This window comes from Penicillium cataractarum (genome assembly GCF_028827025.1).
Source record: "Penicillium cataractarum strain IBT 29864 chromosome Unknown utg000010l, whole genome shotgun sequence".
NCBI classification, from domain to species: Eukaryota; Fungi; Ascomycota; class Eurotiomycetes; order Eurotiales; family Aspergillaceae; genus Penicillium; species Penicillium cataractarum.
The window spans coordinates 150,489-165,603 of NW_026622746.1; the positions used below are offsets into that span (position 1 = coordinate 150,489).

A 15,115-nucleotide genomic window follows, 5' to 3' on the forward strand; every position below is an offset into this window, starting at 1 on the left:
ATCGCCCTGAGATCAAACCGCCAGGCCCTCGGACCAACCGAGGATACCATCTCCTTCACCCCTCACCAATCTCTACCTTATGAGATCCATCACAGCATGACTCTTTCCTGATTAACCCCCCTCCTCCGTCGCGACTCCCCCCCCCCCCTCCTCCCCAATCGTCCAGCAATGGCCGTCCTGTCGCGGTCCTCCCTCCGCGGCTCCATGCGACGGAACCCAAACGACCACCTGGACCACAACCGCCAGGGACCCCTGATGAAAAGACAAAGGACCCTCCACGATCTCTGGCCCGTCCACCGTCGCAGAAGCTCCCCGGACTGCCTCGACGCCACCACCCCGACCCACGATCCTGCCTCGAGCAAAGCTCGACACGCCCTGCCTCCTGCCAAGCCAACGCGCCCACGCCCAGCAACTCGTCGCACTCGCCGAGCTTCTGCTTCCTCCGTGGACAGCGTCGCGTCGGGCGATCAATTGACACACCCGGCAACCCCTCGCGTAAATGGCAATGGCGTCACGACCCTTCGGCGTGTTGCCGACCGTGAGACTCCCGCGGGTACACGCTCCGCAACGGATTTGCTACGCGACGAGCCGGAGTCGCCTGACCCATTGGATACGATTTCTCCAGCTGTGACGGCGAATTCGGTCAAGGCGCGTCCGGGAGTGTATGCGCTGTCGATCGGGTCTGAGAATAAGCTGTTGAAATCACCTGCTACGACGCGCCCTACTCGCCGTGGTGATTATGATGTGAAACCGGAGGAGGCGGATACATTGCAATCGACTGTCGAGTCGGAGGCTGTGGACGCGACGCAGGTGCAGTCGTCCGATATGCGACCGGCAGATGCAACTCGGTCGCAGCAGCAGCAGCAGCAGCAGGTCGAGACGGAGCAAGATGCTTCAGCATCGACAGGAAACGAGAGGCGATCACTGCGCTCTGCAGATACCGGTTCTCGATGTAAGAGTGAGCTAGCGCAGTATTTCCATAATTACGAGCAGATCATCAGTCTCGATGATCCTAAACCCGGTAAGTCTGGTGCTCGACGGGACAGAAGAGAGCGTGAACTAACGGACGCGTCCTAGAACTACTTGCTTTCAACACTATTGTCACATTAATTGACGACCTATCCGAACCTCTACCATCTCCCTCCTCCGATCCATCACCCTTTGGCAACCCTCTACAAAAACTGTACAATTGCGAAGTAGCTACACTGCCCGAGCCGGCATCGAGTACGGCGGGCATCGACCCTCTGAACGAAGACCTATATTTCCGTGCGCACCGCAAATTCGAGCGCCAGGAGAAACAGCTACGAAATATTGAGCGTGATCGCGCGCAGCATGAGAAGCAGCATGTAGACCGGCTTCTCGAGGAGCTCCGCAGTCAAGACTGGCTGCGTGTGATGGGTCTGACCGGCGTCCACGAGAACGAGAAGAAACTATACGAACCGAAACGTCAAATCCTCATCGACGAGCTCGTCTCTCTCGTCAACAAATTCCAAGTGTGGAAGGACGAAGAACGGAAGCGCAAGTTGCTCAAGGAAAAGCATCTGCCAGTGGGCGAGACTGAGACCGACGCACATGGCCCTCGACATTCACGCAAGCAATCACGACCCGTCGAGGATGCCGCAGAAGAAAGCTCGCCTTTACCAGATACACCCAGTACACCAGACCCGAACGATGTGGACGCCTGGGCCGCGCGCCAACTACATCAAGAAGCTCGTTCGGCCTCCGTCGCCAAACGGCGCAAGTCCGTCTCGGAGAACCGCAAGTCCAAAGCTGGACGTGCTGAAGACGACCAGTCTACAGCAACAGAAACCAAAAACAACTCCAAAAAGCAAAAGCCACAACATCTTCCACCTTCGTCTGTGGCTGCATCACCACCCCCTCCTCCTCCCCCTCCGGCACTTTTCATCTACCCTCCACCACCCGATAAACCCTTTACCTCATTCTTCGAACAACCGCACCACCGCGAGACAGCCTTAGCTGCTGTAAATGGCACGCGGCGCGGCCGTACACATACCATCCTCGCTTTTGGTCATCCCATGCCCGACATGCCGGAACGTGATTTCGAACCACCGGAAGAAATCCTCACAGATGAGGCGATTTACGCCTCGCAACGACAGCGGCGGTTGTTGAAGCGACGCAGTCGGGGGTGATTCGGATTCCGAGGTTGGATGTGTGCGACAGACGATGGCAAAAACCTACTTGGAATGGTGTTGTCTTCATCGTTTCCCTTTCCCTGTTCCTTTCTTTTCCCCCTCCTTCTTCTTCTCCTCGTGTCCCCCTTCTATTCTTCTCCGCCGATTCATTCATGGTTACATGTATGGATCTGCGTCTGTATGATTTTGTACGATAGCATCTTGGCGTCTGGGCATGGCATTACGATGTGGTTTCTTTCTTGGGGGAATCGGATTGTGTCTGTTTTTTTGGCGTTTACGAATGTGGTTTCGCCTTTTGCGTGGGAGACTTGTATAGTTACCCTCGCCGCCTGTAGGGTTGTTGAATATTCACCTAACAGCTCATGCTTTAACTTTCTAAGGGCGTGTGTCGCTCACGATCTCATGATCTTAGCCACTTCGTATGTAAAGTTTAGATTGCAGATTCCTGCATATATGGAGCTTGTAAGATATTCATATGCGTGGGTATTGTGTTGGCAGAGCATTGAATCTTGCTTACGCTGCCGCACGGCTGGGTGAGATTGAAAGGATACGGGTCTGAATGCTTGATTCGAGTCCATTGTTATCCAAGGAGATCGAGATGATTAGAGTCACCTGATTCTCTCTTGAGAGTCTCGAATTAAAAATCATCGTATATCTTTCCTTACGCTGCATCTCTGCATACAAGACCCTGAAATACATACCTACAGTATGGCCTGCCAAGGACCCACGACCCACCAGTAAGCCCCTAGTTAAGCCACCAAAAAGCACCAAACTAGTGCTAACATCAGCTTCAGATCGTCTTCAAATAAAACCCTAAACAACACCCTCCTCTCCTCCCTCTCCCACCTACCAATCCACACTCCCTCTTATCCCATCCACAATGTCACACTTACTACCCCCCGACCTCCCACACTACCTCCTAACCATAACCCTAACGCTCCTCCTCCCAACAACGTCCCTAATCCTAACCCCCAAAACCTCCCCCCTCCGCTACATAGCCCTAGCACTGACAACATACCTCGCATCCCGCTTCATAACCCCCACCCCAGGCGCAAGCGTAATCCGCACAACCCTCTGCGGCCAACTAATCCTCATAACCGCCCAAACAGCCCACTTCCTCCTAATCAGACGTCTAGACGACCGTGACATCGCGCGCGAAATCCCCCACCGCGCGTTCTTCCGCTCAGATAGACTCTGGTATGCGGCGGAATTGTTTGTGCAGCCTCGTGGCGTGGGCACGCCGAGGGAGGTTAAGAATGTTCCCGCACACCCGGGGTATTATGCATCGCGCAGATCTGGGACTGGGACTAAAGATGGGGATGGGAAGGATGGGGATAGGAAGGACGGGGCCATTACTGTGTCACGCGGCACATTCTTAACACGTCAATTCACCATTTTCATCTGGCAATATCTAGTACTGGATATCATGCAAGCCGCGGCCCGACAACAAGCCTTTGAACGCGCCGGTGGTGGTGTATCCGGCGGCTTCACGCATATAAACTGGTTCATATCCGCTGAGAAATGGGTTGAACGCGGTCTCACGAATTTGATTACTTGGTTCGTTATGACTAGGATCCTGATTGATTCTAATTACCGACTCGTGTCTATTATCTTTGTGGGACTTGGTTGGGATGGGCCTGAGAAGTGGCCGCCGGCGTTTGGGAGGATGAGGGATGTTTATACTGTGCGGAAATTTTGGGGGTGAGTTTGAACGCTGCTAATAAACCGACCATTCATATGACCCGTTTTTGCATTTCTGCTTAATCTCAATGGGCCATATATGACAGTTTATGCGAGAGATAAGGTACTAATGCTCTGTAGAAAATTCTGGCACCAATTCCTCCGCGGTCCACTCACTGGAATAAGCAATTTCGTCACAAGAGATGTCCTCCATCTCCCCCGCCCTTCAATATTAGAGCGATACACGAATATGTTCGTCGTATTCCTTCTCTCAGGAATAATGCACGCCCTGACAGATCGCGTGCAAAACATTCCATTCGAGTACTCAGGCGCATTAATCGGATTCCCCATCACCCTTCTCGCAATCATGTTCGAAGACGGTGTGCAAGAGCTTTGGAAACGATTCAACCCATCGACCACGAAGAAAGGTTCTAGTGATGATGATGTGCCGCCGCTGTGGCAGAGGGCTGTGGGGTATGTTTGGACGCTGACTTGGCTGGGTGTTGCTTCGACGTGGTATTTGTATCCTATTTATGAGTTACCCGGGGAACTTACGATGCTTGTTCCGGTTAGTTTGACGGAGAGGGTTGGGATGCAGCCTTTGGCGGGGATCGTTTTGGGGGCTGGGTTGGTGGTGGGATATCTGTTTAAGGTTGAGATTTGAGATTTTGACCGGGTGAGGGTGGAATTTCGGTTGATGTGTGTTGAAATCTGTTCGTAGATAAGAATCAATGCCATATAGATCATTTTGAGAATATCTATAAACGGCGAAAGAGGATATTCATTATGAGAAAAGGATTGAGAGGATATCTTTTCAATAGTACTCCGAGCGTGCTTGTATGAAATCGGCGCTCTCCGTGAGCCATGTTGGAATGTAAGAAGGCCTTGCTGAGACCGCCACTCTGGGATTCTTTAATAAGAGGTAAATCATCAATTGAGGAAAACGGGGCAGTTCTAAATCACAGACTGAGTTGAAGTTCACAAGATAAACCTCGAAAAGAATTTGGATCTGCTTAGACTCTTATCTTTCTGGATAAACGTTATATACCAAGTGAGTAGAGAACGGAACATTTGACATCATGTAGCAGCACTAGATCAATAAATACCGTCAAGTATGGAATGAATTAGAGCTTGAACTTGAACGATGGAGTCACGGAATGGAATCCAATTAGACTCGCACAGTGGCTAGACACACTATGTCCATGGAAGGAAAGACTGCCTCCTTAGCAGTGTATTCTCTCATAACCGTTGAATGCGGGAGTTGAACTATAGGAAAGTCCCGAATCTTGAGTTAAGAATCAAAAGGAACTCTTTTAGGCATGAAGGGTTGTTTCATCAGGTGGCCATGATCTCCCCTTCTCAAGTGGAAGGCTGCTAACTTCTTAGGGCTTCTCATTAGGAAAGCCTTTACTGCAACCATGGCATTTAATCTACATCTACAAACCGTCGATGCTTTCCTCGCTTATTTAGTATGGAATATCGTTGGGATCGGACTTACCACATGGGACCTTTTCATAGATCCGTTTAAGCAGACAGCCATCAAGACAACCAACCAAATGCCGTCAAATCAGCCTTATGAGCCGAAATTCCACAGACACGAACAACCATTGCAGAATTTGCCTGGCCACTGAGTCACGCTACAAATGGGTGACGCGCCAAAAGTGGCCACCGAAGGGGCCCTCGGAGGGGGACCGCGCAAAGTTGAAGGCCGATTTCGCAGCGGCTGATCTACGGCTAAGCCACCTGCCTCAAACGACACTATAGAGGCCGATACAAGCCCACAAGACTCTAGCCTGGTGGCTGAACTAAAAGTTTTTTTTGGAGCCGCCAGTCCCTGCAGAGATCTGCAGAGCTTATCCGCCATATCAAAGTTGAATTTGTTTTCAACATTCTAGCAGCCATAACAAAGCCTGCTTGAAACAAGCTGCATTTGTCAATAGGTAGCCACGCCGGCATCGGCGACGAACTTTTTTTTTTCATCGGCTTCCCCAGTTTTTCACAGAGGATTGGACTCCGTCTTGCTGCCTTTTGCGTGGTTTCTATTACGTCTCGGGGCCGTGATTCGTGCAGACGGGCCGAAGGCCGGTTCCATCGGTGGCTGTAGGGTCCACTCTGGACTGGGCCCCGTTCTGTAAAGAGTGGCCGAGAACTGAAACTGTAGGAATTGAGTCAAGCGATCGTCTGTTGAAATTTCTTGAGCTTGTATTTTTGATTTTTCTCGACCTTTATATCTCTCGCGACTGGCGCGTTCTGGTACTTTGATATTTTGTACAGCTTGTCTACGACTTTTCGGTTATTGCGGAGATTTGACGATCGAATATACGACTAATAAATACGACTGCCACTATGAGCTCTAAGGTGGATGGCCCAGCTGAGGCTGTGGATTTGGAAAATGCTCGCCAGAAGAGCGTCGATGTCCCTCCTGTCGAGTTCGAGCCCGAGGATAAGATGGACAACACGCCTGAATACAAGCAGGATGCCTTTGGCAACGAGGAATTCGCTGAGGTCAAGTATAAAGTCATGAAGTGGTGGTATGTACAAAATCCGGTCCCATCAAACATGGCATATTTAACTAATTCGCTGGTGCTAGGCAATGCGGCCTACGTATGTGATATGCACAATTGAATATCTGTACGATCTCAATCTAACCAATCCCTAGTCATGGTTGCTGAAACCGTCTCTCTCGGTGTCCTGTCTCTCCCTGCCGCCGTCGCAGCATTGGGTCTTGTCCCGTATGTTTCCAAAAGAAAAGCAAGAATCTACACATTCATACTAACGTCTTTGATAGTTCCATCATTCTCATCATCGCACTCGGCCTGCTCGCTACCTGGACCGGATACATGATTGGACAAATGAAACTGAAATACCCCTACATCATGACAATGGCCGACGCAGGAGAAGTCCTCGGCGGCGCATTCGGCCGTGAATTCATGGGTGTCTGCCAGATTCTTTTCCTCATCTTCATCATGTCGAGTCATCTTTTGACCTTTACCGTTGCCATGAACACTATCACCAGCCACGGCACTTGCTCGCTTGTTTTCGGTATTGTCGGCACAATTATCTCTTTCCTGTGCTGTCTGCCGCGTACCCTGGAGAAGATGTCGTGGTTGTCGCTTGTTTGTGAGTTCATATTCATACCTACCACCCTCTCGATATCGAAACCATACTAACTCCCTTTCTAGCATTCGTCAGCATCATCGTCGCAGTATTCATCTGCATGATCGCCGTCGGCATCGAAAACCCCGGCAGTGGAGTCGTGGCCGTCGCCAAAACCGACCTCTACCACGGTTTCTCCGCAGTGTGCAACATCGTCTTCGCTTTCTCCGGCCACGCTGCTTACTTCGGCTTGATGGCCGAGTTGAAGAACCCCCGTGACTTCACCAAGTCTCTCTGCCTGCTTCAGGGTATTGATATCAGTCTGTACCTGGTTGCCTCGCTGGTGATTTACCGCTACGCCGGTGACGGTGTCACCTCTCCTGCTCTCGGCTCGGCTTCTCCTTTGGTGGCTAAGATTTGCTACGGCATTGCCCTGCCTACAGTATGATATCCTGCGTTTCCGTCTATCCTGAGAATTTACTGCTAATAACTGATGGATTATAGATTATCATTGCTGGTGTCATCAACGGCCACGTCGCAGTCAAGTACGTCTACGTCCGGCTTTTGGCTGGAACAGACCGCATGCACAAGCGTGACTGGATCGCCATTAGCTTGTGGCTCGGCATTGCCGTTGCTCTTTGGATCCTTGCTTGGATTATCTCAGCTGCGATTCCCGTCTTCAGCAACCTGCTGAGTCTGATTGTATGTTTTCGTTCTAGAGAAGCTGCATTATTCATCGCTAACCTAAGCTTTCAGACTGCTCTTTTCGCCTCCTGGTTCAGTTACTGCCTGGGTGGTGTGTTCTGGCTGTACATCAACAAGGGTCGTCTGACCTCCTCGCCGCGGATGATCATCTTCAGCATTATCAACCTGATCCTTATTGGAATTGGATTGACTATTGTAAGTTATTCTTTACCTCGATCTCGGGAAACATCGTTGCTAACTCTCTTTACAGTGTGGTATGGGTCTTTGGGTCTCTGGAAAGGCTATTCACGACAATCCCAGCAGCGCGAGCTTCTCGTGTGCGAATAATGCTTGATCGAGGTCAGGCATCATCATTGACTGCTTATTTTACGCACTAATTAGCATTTACTGGGGCGTTTTGGCTTAGAGGGGGTTCTTGAAAAGCATTTTCATCTATAGAATATACCGAGGCTTTAATTCGATATTGTTATTCATTCAAAATCAGCTTCCACTTGATAATGTAGGTGCTGGTAGCTCCTGGCTCTCTGGAACTACAGCAAGGACGGTGTAAAGTTTGTTCACCCAATGAGACGTGAATTATCTCCGTGATCATTGGGCTCTGTTGGTTCTAGCTACCATTCTCGACGCGCCGGAACAAAGGCACTTGAACGGGGAGATTCGAGTTCGCGCTGGAAACGCGACTCGACGATCTGATAAGCGACACCAGGTCGATACCATGCGACCTAAATTAGGTCATATCAAGGCGGCCTTGACCAGCTCAGGTTGGAATAATACACATCTCCAATTTCGGAGCCTGTGGTTTGGGGATCGAACCTAGAATGGCATCAGTATATCATTCAATGTAGCGTAGTACGACAAAATTGACAAAAAACAGCCTTTCAGAGAGAAGATTAAGGTCGTCAAAGCCTTACACATTTGCTAGATGGTATGGTCTTCCGACTAAGGATGACTTGGTTTTTTTTCATCATGGTATGCTGGGGGTCGCAGGACAGAAAGAAAGGACATGACTTACCATATTTTCAGTACGAGGCACCTGGGAAACGCATCGTAAGACGATTGGAATTTCTTCTGCGACAAGAGTACCCTATCACCGGGCACCTTGTCCAAACTCACTTCTCCTTGAAGCATCCTTTAATCCTCGTACGAGATGATTCTCCGTCCAGGATACGGTGCACGCGGGTCAGTCGGGCGCGCCCTTGGAGCCGGGCTCTGATCGACATCTTCATAATCAAGAGTCTGCTCCGGCTCATTGCGCGTTTCGCGATGACCCCTTTTCTTCGACTTAGCTCCGCCGGAGGACCGATGGCCCTGACCCTGGCCATGAGCTGCGTGGTGCACATTTTGCTCATCAACCACATTCCCCTCATCAGGGACTGGCTCTTCCCGGCGAGTCTCTACCTCAGCATTCACAGTATCATCAGATAACTTCCGAGCCCGGGCTTCATACTCCGCCTCATCCTGCTCCAGCTGTCTCTTGCGTAGTAGGGCGTGGATCTCGCTGTGTCTGAAGATGCGGATTTGTTCGTCCGTTAAGGTGCGCTTCACGCCGTCCGGATAATAGCCGAGGTCATCTTCGTCGGCGTAGAGCTCGTCTTCGACGACAGGTTCTGCCGTGGGCGCGTGCAGAGGTTGGTGGTGGCCGGGGAAGTGGGCTGCTTGAAAGGCTTGGAGGTCTTCCTAGGGAAGGACTCCTTGTTAACTTGAGTAGGGGTAGGAAAGGGGCTTGGTATCTGCTTACAAGAGTGACGGTTGGAACCTGCATCGCGTTTGAGGAGAGATGCTCATTGTCAGGTTAAGGAAGACGCGTGGGGGCGCGACAAGAAGGTTACGTAAGATCGGGATTCGGTAATTTCCTAATTGGGATCTGACGGGATAATCGTGAGTGAGATTGGATTCTTCATGGACATCTTGACAGGACTAGTTCAAACGCTATGAATCTTTTATTGGCAGGTGAAGAACAATTATACAGTATTGTGATCGCCTGAGGACGAATAACGATGCTAGACTCGATATCTAAAGCTGGCAATGAAGCTGCTCTACAGTAAGCATATTTACGCGCATACTATGATGGTATTAGTAGCATCTAAATAATCGTCAATCATAATCTATCGCGACAAGCCCCCGCCTGAAACCCTCATATCTCAGCCGGGAGTACAACACTCTCAACATGATTCCCAATCTTAACCTTCACACTATCAAAGCTCACTCTCATACTATTTACATCCCCCAAGTCCAACCCCCTCACACGCTCCTCATCCAGCTTACCAGGCTCGACCAAGCTCCATGCCAGCGAAACATGAAAGCAATCCGAGTAGTCCCCGCCAGACTCACTCAGATCCTGACCCCGACCATGTGCGACCAGCGCACGGTTCCGACGAGCCCCACGCGAGGACGCATACAGCGATGGCTGGTCAAAAGCAGCCAGTGCCCGATTCGACAGCGCAAGTAAGCGATTCAGACCATCTGATGCTGGTCGCGCAACGTGGAGGACTAGGAACCAGCGTGTGCGCTCATGATTGGATACCCATTTGAGAGTATCCGGGATGACGGTGAAACTGAGGATGTATGTTAGCGGGGATACTCGTGAAAAAAAAGGGCTTCTGCAGTGTTCTGAAACGGGTGCATGGGCGGTCTGTCTTTGTCTTACGGTGGAATGTGCGAGTCTCGTATACTTCTCGTCAAGGTCTCGGTGAACGAGGCACGCTGCTCGGTACGTAGGACCACGGGGGCTGATAAGCTGATGTGCAGCGGGAGCTGGGCGCCCAGGTCACTGTGCAAAAGACTGTGCAGGCGCGGGGTGCCGGCACTTTCACTAGCATTGTCGTCGGACAGATCCGCCGGATACTGAGCGCGAGCTATGAGGTCTGCAAGGAGTGCGAGCTCATCCTTGGCTGGATACCCTGTTCCTCTCCATTAGCTATGAAAATATGAGACAACGCGAGGGCCATGAGTGCACATACATTCCACATAGACATGTGTCGGCCAGTTACCTTCCACATGGGGTATGACGCGTTTCCGGCCACCATGGAGGCTCGGGTCATCTTTTACACTGACGCGCGTGCTCGAGGCATAGAGGTCGTGGAAGGCTGCTGGCAATGGAGGCAGTGCTGGGCCTTTGGAGGGAGCTTCATGGCGGGGTTTCTTGGCGGGAGGTGATGCGGGCTGGTCATCTGCATCTGACTCAGAGTCGGAATATTGCACCAAGGACATGAATTTGGGTTATTGACTCTTGCTAGTGAGAGTGCAGAATGCTGGGGTTGGTCCATGGTTTGTTTTTCTGGTGTGGGGGGAAGGAGTTTTCGGGATGCGGAGAGCCTGAGGATCTACGCGCTAGGGCGATCTTGGGGGTGATCAGACCGTGCGAGGGATACACTAGGGACTTAGGGATCTGACTAGCGATCGAATTTTGATAGCTAGTAATGTTTCGTCTTTCTTTTTGCATTGATTTATTGATCGGGAATTTGATCTGAATTTTTGTGGTCAATAAACTATGTAAATGTGCTGGGCCCAGCCACCTCGGGAAATTCATGCCTCGAAGCTTCCCAATGTACTATGAAATATCAGCTTGAACTGGTAGCTACTGGTAATTTCCAAGAGATCTACGGCTGAATATCATCACTGATTGTCGTCTCAGACAAATTTTGGGTGTCGCAGGATCTTGAGCATACGTAGCTGATTCCTAACAGCTCCGTCGATGGTTCTAATGTAACCCTAAAGCCGCGCGCACGGGAGGGCCATGGGAATGGAACTGATTGGGCCCGAGTGCCGGTTCCTCGCCAGAAAACTGAGCTACGAGAATCAAGCTTCTACTCTCTCCTCGCTTGACATAGACTGGTACCTGCTGAGGGTCTCGTTCGTGCCCATGGACGATTAACCATCACTCATCTAATAATCTGGGGTGACTCATATTCAATTGATGGATTCTCGTTCGTAAATAACGAGCACCAGTCTCGGACTGCCATCTTCGTATCTATAGATAGACCTGTCTCAATGCAAGGGCACACAAGGGATCCATGCAGTCTCGTCGACGATCTAGACCGAATGACCCTATCTAGGAATGCCCGGTATGGTACGGCTGGGGTCCCTTGACTAGAGATGAGCCAGTCAGCAAGGTCACCCACGCTATTCTCGCTAGTCGATAAGCTTAACCGGTAGTGCACGGGTCATCGCGGCTGAACCAGAGCATGGTCAAGGAACAGACTTTTCCTGAAGTTTCTTTTCTCGCTATAAGCAGCATCTTGTACCTATGAATCATCGCAAGGCCCGCTGGAAGTCCGCGGAAGTAAAAGGCTGCAGCGTCATCGCAATGACTGGGAGGAAAGACTCGGAACTGGTGGATGCGACTGCGTAACTGCGATTTCTGAGTAATCATAATGAGTCGGGCCAGTGCTCACCTGACCCTGTCCATCAGTCAGCGTGGCTGCGTCTGGGCTGTTGGGTACCCCGACGTCGACGTCGCGGGGCATGTTGGAGATGATAGGACCCTTCTTTATCATTCTGTTCGAGAGGAATGTCATAGTGGACTCCTTCAGGGCCCATTTTGCCCCCGGATGATATCACAAGTGTGATCGTCATCGTCGTGCAAGGTGATTAGCGTATCCGCAGGGACCCGAGCTAAACTAAAGGGGGATGGTTGGTGGGGCTAAGTTGGGTCAAGGAATTTCCTAAAAGGGTTTAGTGCCGACGATGAAAGTTCTAGCGTGGAGGGGACCCTCTCTTATCGATAAGCCGAGTCCCAGTGAACTGTGGAAGGAATACGCAAGTCAGTCACGTCACCCTCCGTTTCTTCCCTGGTACTTCTCGGAAAAGGTTCTAGTTCTTTTAAAAGAGCCAGGAAACTTTGTTCTCCAGGCCTCATCGGTCATCTTCAGATTCTATTCTCCCATCTCTCCATCTTTCACCTCACATCTTTTCTTATACTCTCTTCCCCGCTTCCTCTACACCGTATCTCTACACCTCAACTCTGTACGATCTACACTGCATATTCTTCTCTACGTCAGCCCCACTCGTTTCTCATCGGGTCACTCTCCGAAGTATACTTTTCTATACACCGCGTGATCCTTGCAAGGGGACTAAACTATAACCACAATCCTTCGGGCTTTTCCCCTCTTTTTTTTTCCTTCCCATCTTCACCCCCTCATCACGGAAACCCTCTTCAACAAGTCCCTCTACACTCGGAACAAATGGCTGCTGTCGACTGTATGTCGATGGCCTCGCGCCATCACCCCCACCACCCCTACAACCACCAGCACGGCCGGGATCGGGATCGCCGCTCGAGCTATTCCACCCTGGGCAGCAACAACCCGTATGCCCGATACATGTCACCAGCACCTTCAATGAACTCCCACTCCCACTCCAAGCGGTCTCTCTCGGAATCCTTCCCCTCCGTACCCACCGTTTCCATGGATTCACGTAGGTGGTCCGGCTCTCCCGAGCACCAACCGGTGTACCCGAGACAGCGAGACAGTTCGGGAACCCGGCGCCGTCGCTCGCAGCAGCGATACTCGCGAAACTCACAGTTGGTGAATCCGGATATCATCGATGAGCTGGACGATGTGACGTCCTACTCTTATCATCACGAGGGTCCGTACGATGCGGTTTGCCCCGAGCGCAATCGCATTAGCCATCACAGTCCGCTCGAGGCAGTCAGAGAGTCGAATGAGGAAGCTCTGCGTGCTACGCCGCGCGATAAGATTATCGATTGCTTGCACAGCCACCGCCCACTCGATGGCACGGCCTATTTCCCTCCCGGTACGACCGATCGGGATGGACAGACGTACGAGTATGAAGAAGGATCGAATATGATGGATGAATATGGGCTTTTCATGCGCCTTCCCGGTCAGGTATGTAAATTTATTCACGTCAAGTTCGAGACCAGACCTAACTTTTTACTAGAAATTCACCGACGAGGATTTCAAGAATGACCCATTCTACAACCAGCCCATCTCCAACCCATTCCTTCAACTGAAGAAGAAACTCAGTCTACGTCGCAACAAGAAGCGGCGGAGTACCGCTTAAACGTGCTTGTGACTCGGTTTGACTCGACTTTTCTTATTTCCTATATCATGATTCGATGACTATGTACGCACTTTTCTGTTATGACTGGATGAGACCCTGATAATGAGCCGGAGTCTGGGGTACTGGGAATCTGGTCTGGTTTGATCTTTTTTATATTTTGAATCTCTGTGACGGTATCGACCGCGCTCTTGCTCAGGTGTTTAATAGGGAATTCGGCGTTACGGATGTTACGGATATCGGAATCTATGTACTTAAGACTAATGCAATTCAATCGATTCTCCAAATAACATATCCTCATGATGCGGTCATCTCACTTGAGGCTCTTTGATTTGCCTCTCTATCAAATTTGCCTCCCATCGTCAACCTGATCTCAACATTCAAACAATCCGCCTCCCTTGCGCATAGTACCTCTATTCGCAACCCCAATTAACCTCTCCGATAACGTTACCCTCTCCCTATATCCATTTCTAGATAATCCTCACCTCAAAATGACAGACTACCAACCAAACCACCCCCTCGAAACCCTCGGCCCCTTCCACCCCCCAAAAGTCGACCGCCAAGCCATAAAACCCTCCATCACCCACCGCATTACCATAAAAGTCACCGACCCCCTCAACCACGAAGCCCCCGCCATCCTCCACGAACCCCGAACAACACCCACAAGCAAACAACCCCCCAGCGCTGTCGTCCTCGTCTCCGGCGCCGGAGGCGGCGTCTCCGGTCCAGCAGGAATCTACCCCTCGCTAGCAGACAAAATCGCCCTCCTCCTCTCCATCCCATGTATACGTCTGGACTACCGCGAGCCCGCACAGACGGGGTACTGCGTCGCCGACATGCAAGCTAGCTTCGACTATCTGCGCGATCACTTTAGCGCGAGCCGGTTTGTCATCGTGGGCTGGTCCTTCGGCGGGAGTCCGTGTTTCACCGTCGCAGCGCGGGAACCCGTCCGCGTCGCAGGCGTAGCGACTATCGCGTCGCAGACAGCCAGGACGGAGGGTGTGGCTATGCTTAGTCCGCGGCCGGTGTTGCTGCTGCATGGTGAGGATGATCATGTTCTTGCGCCGAGTTGTTCGAAGACGCTGTTTAATGCGTATGGGGGTGATGGGGATCGGGAGATGAGGCTTTTTCCGGGTGATGATCATGGGTTGACGAGGCATGCTGCTGCGGTTGAGAAGAAGCTTTTTGGGTTTGTGGTTAAGTGTTTGGGGTTGAGTGAGGGGTTGGGGTGGGATGTTATGTGGCAGGCTGGTCAGGATTTGGTTGGTGAGAGGGAGGGGAGGGTTAAGGAGATGGAGATGGGGAGGGATCTTGAGGGGGGTGAGAGGTTATTTTGATTTGAGTATGGAGAGGAAAGTTAGTGAAATGGAGTTTATTTTATTGAGTCACCTTTCAGAATATGGCATTTTGAAATAAAATGCTATTGAATATGAGATGGTCATCCATTTAGGGCTTGATATCAAGCT

At 51.0% G+C, this 15,115-nt stretch overlaps 7 protein-coding genes across 7 annotated transcripts; 5 read left to right on the forward strand and 2 right to left on the reverse strand.

Annotated features, from left to right (window-relative positions):
• Positions 1 to 168: 168 nt before the first annotated feature.
• N7496_012213 (acetyltransferase SAS4-like domain-containing protein) lies at positions 169 to 2,150 on the forward strand (the record flags this gene model as incomplete). Its single annotated transcript, XM_056705126.1, has 2 exons — positions 169 to 1,021; positions 1,078 to 2,150. 2 exons carry the CDS (start codon positions 169 to 171, stop codon positions 2,148 to 2,150), a joined length of 1,926 nt encoding a protein of 641 aa, XP_056549024.1.
• Positions 2,151 to 3,033: 883 nt separating this feature from the next.
• N7496_012214 (wax synthase family protein) lies at positions 3,034 to 4,497 on the forward strand (the record flags this gene model as incomplete). Its single annotated transcript, XM_056705127.1, has 2 exons — positions 3,034 to 3,854; positions 3,975 to 4,497. The coding sequence occupies 2 exons, from the start codon at positions 3,034 to 3,036 to the stop codon at positions 4,495 to 4,497; spliced, it is 1,344 nt and encodes a 447-aa protein (XP_056549025.1).
• A 1,682-nt stretch (positions 4,498 to 6,179) lies between these two features.
• Positions 6,180 to 7,968, forward strand: N7496_012215 (neutral amino acid permease; the record flags this gene model as incomplete). Its single annotated transcript, XM_056705128.1, has 8 exons — positions 6,180 to 6,364; positions 6,424 to 6,437; positions 6,493 to 6,565; positions 6,622 to 6,953; positions 7,016 to 7,371; positions 7,434 to 7,631; positions 7,686 to 7,829; positions 7,885 to 7,968. 8 exons carry the CDS (start codon positions 6,180 to 6,182, stop codon positions 7,966 to 7,968), a joined length of 1,386 nt encoding a protein of 461 aa, XP_056549026.1.
• A 797-nt stretch (positions 7,969 to 8,765) lies between these two features.
• Positions 8,766 to 9,396, reverse strand: N7496_012216 (DUF3807 domain-containing protein; the record flags this gene model as incomplete). Its single annotated transcript, XM_056705129.1, has 2 exons — positions 8,766 to 9,311; positions 9,373 to 9,396. The coding sequence occupies 2 exons, from the start codon at positions 9,394 to 9,396 to the stop codon at positions 8,766 to 8,768; spliced, it is 570 nt and encodes a 189-aa protein (XP_056549027.1).
• Positions 9,397 to 9,768: 372 nt separating this feature from the next.
• On the reverse strand, positions 9,769 to 10,844 carry N7496_012217 (HVSL domain-containing protein; the record flags this gene model as incomplete). Its single annotated transcript, XM_056705130.1, has 3 exons — positions 9,769 to 10,189; positions 10,282 to 10,525; positions 10,595 to 10,844. The coding sequence occupies 3 exons, from the start codon at positions 10,842 to 10,844 to the stop codon at positions 9,769 to 9,771; spliced, it is 915 nt and encodes a 304-aa protein (XP_056549028.1).
• Positions 10,845 to 12,817: 1,973 nt separating this feature from the next.
• On the forward strand, positions 12,818 to 13,652 carry N7496_012218 (uncharacterized protein; the record flags this gene model as incomplete). Its single annotated transcript, XM_056705131.1, has 2 exons — positions 12,818 to 13,477; positions 13,530 to 13,652. The coding sequence occupies 2 exons, from the start codon at positions 12,818 to 12,820 to the stop codon at positions 13,650 to 13,652; spliced, it is 783 nt and encodes a 260-aa protein (XP_056549029.1).
• A 488-nt stretch (positions 13,653 to 14,140) lies between these two features.
• N7496_012219 (uncharacterized protein) lies at positions 14,141 to 14,986 on the forward strand (the record flags this gene model as incomplete). Its single annotated transcript, XM_056705132.1, has 1 exon — positions 14,141 to 14,986. One exon carries the CDS (start codon positions 14,141 to 14,143, stop codon positions 14,984 to 14,986), a length of 846 nt encoding a protein of 281 aa, XP_056549030.1.
• Between the last annotated feature and the right edge of the window lie 129 nt (positions 14,987 to 15,115).